A 7,500-nucleotide genomic window follows, 5' to 3' on the forward strand; every position below is an offset into this window, starting at 1 on the left:
TTTTTAGGACTCCCACTTTGACAAAATGTGAAATTTCTTGACTTTTCCATGACTTTCCTTCCAAAAATTGATTTTTTTAATGATCTGTGAGCACAGAGCAGACTTTCTTTCAGTCTTTCATTGTGTTTTGTCACAAATCTGGACTGCAAGTAGTGAATTAATGGGCCTATTAACTATTATAACGTGAACAAAACATTGATCAATATATTTAATATTAATTCTTTTACATAAATGTACAATTTTAAATGCGTGACTAAATACTGGTTGGGCATATAAAAAAAAAACTAAACAGTAATTAACTCACAACCTAATTAGCTATATTTTCCATTCAGTCAGTGAGCATTTATGCCACCTAAAATAGGCTACACTTAAAAAACCTGGACTGGAAGTTAGACTGAATGGCCATATTTAATTAAAGTTTTTTTTTATTAGATCATAACAATAATAAGTAGATTTAATAATCATCCTCTTAAGGGTGACAGGGTGGCTCAGTGGTTAGCACTGTTGCCTAACAGCAAGAAGGTCATTGGTTCAAGTCCCAGCTGCGCCAGTTTGTATTTCTGTGTGGAGTCTGTGGGTTTCCTCCGGGTGCTTCGGTTTCCCCCACAGTCCAAGCACATGCGCTATAATATGCGCTATATAATTAACCAATTAAAATGTGTGTGTATGAGAGTGTATGGGTGTTTCTCTGTAGTGGGTTGTGGCTGAAAGGGTATCTCTGCTGTGTAAAACATACAGTTGAAGTCAGAATTATTAGCCCCCTGAATTATTAGTCCACCTGTTTATTTTTTTGCAATTTCTGTTTAACGGACAGAATTTTTTTTCAACACATTTCTAATCATAATAGTTTTAATAATTAATTTCTAATAACTGATATATATTTTATTTATCATGATGACAGTAAATAATATTTGACTAGATATTTATCAAGACGCTTCTATACAACATAAAGTGACATTTAAAGGCTTAACTAGGTTAACTAGGCAGGTTAAGGTCATTAGGCAAGTTATTATATATTGATGGTTTGTTCTGCAGACTATCGAAAAAAATATAAAAGGGGCTAATAATTTTCACCTTAAAATGGCTTTTTAAAAAATTAAAAATCTACTTTTATTCTTGCCAAAATAAAACAAATAGGATTTTCCCTTGAAGAAAAAATATTATTAGACAGACCTCATCTGCGAAATATTTAAAATAGAAAACAAAATTCAAAGGAGGGCTAATAATTCTGACTTCAACTGTATGCTGGATTAGTTGGCCGTTCACTCCGCTGTGGCGACCCCTGATAAATAAGCGACTAAGCCAAAGGAAAATGAATGAATGATTGCCTTACACAATTTAACATTTTAATTTTGTGACTAAATATCAGCTGCAAAGCCAAAAAACAGAAATATTAAATTCTAATTCAAACAAATTTAAAATGTAACAGTAAATAGCTCGCAACCTGTAATTAGCTCTCTTCTTTAATTCGCTCAGTGACCATTTATGCCACCTAATATAGGCTACACTTAAAAACTAATCATTTTAACACAATACAAAACATAGGAAGATAACATTTTCATAAATGGAAAGTAAAATTTCACATTAATAACAAAACCCCCTGACACTCCATGACCTGGACAAAAATATATGTAGCCCATCGGTCCCACTGCACCCAACCCAGTCTGAGCTGATATTGAACTGGCAATTCTTAGCATGTGAGTCGGTTGCTCTAACAAGAAGGCCAAAGACCATGACCTATTGCATCTGTTGATAGAGCACATTTTGAGGTTAGAGGAGTGAGGTTTACCTCCACAGCACTTCACTAGCTGGCCTCAGTTACACTCACCCCCCTAAACCTCACTCCCATCCCGGACGAGCCCCCACGTCTAACCTACCCGTCCCAGAGCACACATCCCGGTGGTGATTCTTTGCATGGGAGTCGGTTGCTTTAACAAGGAGGCTAAAGACCATGGCCCTAGCATCTGGCCCAGACATCCCAAGTTGAGACTTGTAATACTCGGGCAAGAGAGGGGGGTGGGTGTTGTTTGACAGAGGCTGTTTCTCAATATGCGTTCTTCTGCGGTCTTGCGTCCTCGTGTTCTCGTGCAACGTCATCATCAGCTGCCAAAGTTCAGTTCCAATACTCAAGACCGCAAGTACAGAGGACGCGTGAAACTTCCCGGATGTGTTCTTGATATCGAGGACGCACCGATGCAGACTTGAGCACCGAACTAGCTCTGGAAGTCCCAGAAGTCATTGCGACTGGAGGTGGGAAGCGCAGCATTTTATTTAGATTTATTATTAAAGTTCATAGATATGAATTATTTACCTCAGGAGTTTCCCTGAATGAAACGGTGAAAGTAAACATTACCATGGACATCTTAGTAAAGGAATAAACACATTAAGGGTGTTTGTTTGCTGAAATTCGCATTAAAATCTGTTTAATTTATATTGTGCGGCATATATTTATAATGTTTTTATGCAAAGTATATATTTTGAAAAGGGGAAAAACAATAAATCATTGTATGAAGGCTGTAATGTTTAAATAATTTACCATTTAAAACACGTGAAGGTCATGTGACCATCAGGAAGAACGCAGCATCTCAATTCTCAAAGGACGCGTTCTCTGCCCTCGCGGTCACCTGAGTTCGTTCTCCCGAGGACAACTGGCAAGACCGATATCCACAAGAACACAAGTCTGTTCTCTGCGTTCTTGGAATTGAGAAACAGCAGAGTGTGCGCGACGTGCCTGAAGAGCGAGGATGGATCTGTTGGTGAGGGGTGAGAAGGGTGCGTGACTTATTTGAGGACCGAGAGGGAGATGTACGATTTCCGGGAGATTATCACTCGTTCACGGGCATCCGGGATACTAATAACTAATTTCTAACTGATTTATTTTATCTTCGTTATGATGACAGTAAACAATATTTTACTAGACGTTTTTTAAGACACTGTTATTCAGCTGAAAGTGACATTTAAAGGCTTAACTAGGTTATTTAGGCAAGTTAGGATAATTAGGCAAGTCATTATACAACAGTGGTTTGTTCTGTAGACAATTGAAAACATTAACATTGGACATTAACATTGACCTTAAAATGATTTTCAAAAAAGTAAAAACTGCTTTTATTCTAGCCAAAAAAATAAGACTGTCTCCAGTAGAAAAAATATTATAGGAAATAATGTGTAAAATTCCTTGCTCTGTTAAACATCATTTGGGTAATATTTAAAAAGGAGAAAAAAATCACAGGACGGTGAAAAATATTGACTTCAACCAGGCCCGGATTGGCTAATCGGGAGGACCGGGAGAATTCCCGGTGGGCCGGTCCGTTTTTTGGCCGCGAGGGCCGGTGTCCCTAGCTGCAGAATCTGTTGCTCTCAGCAGTCACACTTTTTAAATTTATTCATTTATTTACTTGACCACAGCCTTTTTATTCATTATTTTACCGCAACTCTTCTCTTTTTATCTATTTTCTCGGATCCTTGTGAGCTAGATGCAGCCTGCAGGTTAATGATGATATAACTCAGATGAGTCTCTAGTCAATGTAAAGTTGTTGTGGTCCAGCAGTTAGCACGTTATGTTATGACACCGCTGACCTGGGTTCGATTCTCATTTGAGTACTAATTTTTTTTTCATTTTTATTGTTAAGACATATAATACTGTTAGGGTTGTTGAACATTTGAAGTTCTAAAGCAGCTGTTTTCTCAAAAAAAGACTTGATAGTGTCATTAGAAACTGATTTGGAAATGACCTTATTTTAATATTGTCAGTTGTGAACTGAGGTGGGCCGGTCTGAGGCTTGAAACTCCAGGGCTGAAAAGGAGTCCCACTCCGGCCCTGACTTCAACTGTATATATACTGTCCTCCCTATACTCAACACCTTAGCTCTTTCTGGATTTGATTGTAATGTAATGTACAAATAAACTCGAATTAAATTGATTACGTGCGCTCTCAGACTGACCTGGATGCAGACTGTAACAGGTGACGTTTGTGCCTTTGAGTCTCTTGGCCAGCTCGTGTGTGAACAGGACGTTGCACAGTTTGCTGTGGCTGTACAACATCAGCAAGCCCAGAGCAGAATCTCCTTTGCCCAAATCTTTTTGAGCGTTGATGCAGTTGAAATCCATTTTCCCCCACGCATGGGCCATCGAAGAGACGGTTACGATTCTGCTGGGACCGCACTCTTTTAACCGTTTCAGCAGCAGATCCGTTAACAAGAAGTGACCAAGGTGATTTACGCCAAACATCCTTCCAAAGCCATCCTCAGTCTTGCCACCAATCACAAGTCCTACATGTAGATGCAGAAAAACAATGTAAAGCTTTTAAATATGAGGCGGAATTTTCAATTAATGTTAAAAAATGTGTGTATATTGGGGATTAAAGCTACTTTTAAAAGAAATATATTACAATCTTGAGTTAATTTCTTTAAATAACTAAATATGTCACTTAGTTACTTTTTAAGGTAAGTAATGTGTCCCAGGCTCATTCTGATTAAGTTCCTTTATATACATTTCTGTGAGAGCAAAGTAAATCCCAGGAGGTACTTTTTGATTTGTAGTTTTTGTTTTCGTGAATTCACCAGAGGCTGCTGTGTTCGCTTTTTTAGATCTCTAATTTTTTTTGGCGAGCACCGTTAGAGCCTGCTGTTCTCGCATAAATCCACTGTCGACTGACTGACTTACCAACCCAACCAATAGTGTTTTAAAAAGCACCGATTGACCCGCCCACCCTCTTCCCTGAACCCAACCGACCGTGTTTTAAAAAGCAATCCAGAAAAATCCTGATTTTTACCACGTTTTCAGATTTTTTTTACATTCTCACCCTGTTATTTACTTGCTTATTTTATTTTTTAGCTTTTGTTTTTATCTTTTCTGCTTTCAGTAACTGTTGTTTGCTCTACGTCCGCTGACGTACATATCGAGATACTGGTCAAACTGGTAACAGCATGAAAGCCGTCCATAGAGAGGTGAGCGGTCAGCTGGTAAGCACGAAAAGAAACGGTGCCATACCGCCCCCTAGCGTTTGTTAAAAGATTAAATGCAGCCATACGTACTTCTGGCTACATAATTCGTGATCTCCAGAAATGTATACAGGGCTACGTTTTCAGAATGAGCCTGTGTTGTAATGTGTTGTTCATTTATTTATTTTCTTTTGCCTTAGGGCTTAGTCCCCTTATTTATCAGGGGTCACCACATCGTATTGAACCGCCAACTCTACCAGGTTATGTTTTCTCGCCGTGGATGCCCTTCCAGCTGCAACCCAATACTGGGAAACACCTATACATTACAGCCAATTTAGTTTATTTAATTCACCTTTAGCGCATGTGTTTGGACTGTGGGGAGCACCCGGAGGAAATCCCACACCAACATGGGGAGAACATGCAAACTCCCCACAGAAATGCCAACTGGCCCAGCCGGGGCTTGAACCAATGACCTTCTTGCTGTGAGGTGACAGTGCTAACCACTGAGCCACCTTGCCACCATGAAGTGTTGTTAGTTTTGCTTTTTTTCATCTGGGCTACATGAGCTTAATATTTTAATATTCATTCATTAATTCATTCATTCATTGTGACGTAGGTTAATAATTCCTCTATTCATTCATTCATTTTATTTTCAGCTTAGTCCCTTTTTATTAATCCAGGGTCGCCACAGCGGAGTTAACCGCCAACTTATACAGCACGTTTTTACAAAGTGGATGCCCTTCCAGCCGCAACCCATCTCTGGGAAACATCCACACACACTCATTTACACTCATACACTACAGACAATTTAGCCTACCCAATTCACCTGTACTGCATGTCTATTGGGGGAAAATGGAGCACACGGAAGAAACCCACGCAAATGCAGGGAGAACATGCATACTCCACACAGAAATGCCAACTGACCCAGCCAAGGCTCAAACCAGCGACCTTCTTGCTGTGAGGCGACAGCATTACCTACTGCCCCACTTCGTCGCCCAATATTTTTATGTATTACATTTAAAATTAGGCGACGTATTGGCGCAGTAGGTAGTGCTGTCGCGTCACAGCAAGAAGGTCACTGGTTCGAACCTCGGCTCAGATGGTGTTTCTGTGTGGAGTTTGCATGTTCTCCGTGCCTTCGCGTGGGTTTCCTCCGGGTGCTCCGGTTTCCCCCACAGTCCAAAGACATGCGGTACAGGTAAATTGGGTAGGCTAAATTGTCCATAGTGTATGATTGTGTGTGTGTGGATGTTTCCCAGAGATGGGTTGCAGCTGAAAGGGCATCCGCTGCGTAAAAACTTGCAGGATAAGTTGGCGGTTCATTCCGCTGTGGCGACCCCGGATTAATAAAGGGACTAAGCTGACAAGAAAATGAACAACAGGCAGGCAAAATACCAGTGGCTGCAAACAGCTATTGTTTGTTTTAATGGTAAGAAGCTGAAACACTGCAATCAACACACATTAAACATTTTTTTAGTTTGTTCTAACGCAATACTGCTTAGATATTGTTTTGTTGTTGCTTTTTATCATTTGAAGAGTTTAGATGCAAAAATCTCTAAATGCCATTTGATATTTCCTTCTGAAATTAGCATTTTTCTCCAACTCCTTTATTTAGGCTTAGTAATTTTACCTTGATTCATTCATTTTCTTGTCGGCATAGTCCTTTTATTATTCCTGAGTCGCCACAGCGGAATGAACCGCCAACTTATCCAGCAAGTTTTTACGCAGCAGATGCCCTTTCAGCCTCAACCCATCACTGGGAAAAGTTTGACCTTTATAGTAACGAATAATTTCTTTTTTATTGCCTTTAAAATGAAATAATTGAACAGGAGGCTGAGAAAATGTTCATCACAAGTGAACATTTCAGATGGCCTTTAGAGGTTTTTGTATCTGAACTCTTCATATTTCATTAGATGTGACATGCTTCATATAGGCTTTAAATATGAAGGAATTTATAGATCATCAGTAACCATTAAGTTTGTGATCATTTACTTCAAAATGAAAACTTTTTTGTCTGGTTTATTTGGTTAAAAAAAATCACAACTGAATCCATCCTTATAAAGGGGGCAGAATAATTCTGTTTTTTGGAATCAAATAAATCCCAATCTGAGTTCAAAGTTTTGATTTTGAGGACAGGTTTGATCTAAATCAAATGTAAGATTGGATTACATGGTCTGATAATAATTCAAAATCCCTCAATTGCTTTTGAAAAACCGATTTCCAAGATTTGATCCAATCTGTGATCCAAAATCCCACTGGATTACTTTTGAAAAACTAGGCCCTGATGACAAATGTCCCGATAAGTTTATAAATGCCATTAAATACCAGTCAATTTTGACCTTGTGGGGATTTTTTGGTCACAAATGTGAGGCGGAATTTTCAAGTAATGTTAAAAAGTTGTGTATATTTTATAGGCATACCTGCATTGTTGATAAGAATGTCCAATCTGGATTCTTTCTTGAGGAAGTTTTCAGCAAAAGATCTCACAGACTTCAGACTGGCCAGATCCAAGTGCATGTACAACACCTCTTTGCTTCCCGTTTCCTGTTTTACAATCAAA

The 7,500-nt window shown here is 39.0% G+C and overlaps 1 protein-coding gene across 1 annotated transcript in view; it reads right to left on the reverse strand.

Annotated features, from left to right (window-relative positions):
• Positions 1-7,500, reverse strand: part of dhrs13a.1 (dehydrogenase/reductase (SDR family) member 13a, tandem duplicate 1) — a 12,217-nt gene that overhangs the window by 439 nt on the left and 4,278 nt on the right. Inside the window, exons 3-4 of the mRNA NM_001007363.2 lie at positions 7,361-7,484; positions 3,942-4,268 (exon numbers count right to left, since the gene is read on the reverse strand). Coding sequence (NP_001007364.2) covers positions 3,942-4,268; positions 7,361-7,484 — 451 coding nt within the window. The remainder of the gene's footprint in view (positions 1-3,941; positions 4,269-7,360; positions 7,485-7,500) is intronic.

Source organism: Danio rerio, chromosome 10 (assembly GCF_049306965.1).
Source record: "Danio rerio strain Tuebingen ecotype United States chromosome 10, GRCz12tu, whole genome shotgun sequence".
NCBI lineage: Eukaryota > Metazoa > Chordata > Actinopteri > Cypriniformes > Danionidae > Danio > Danio rerio.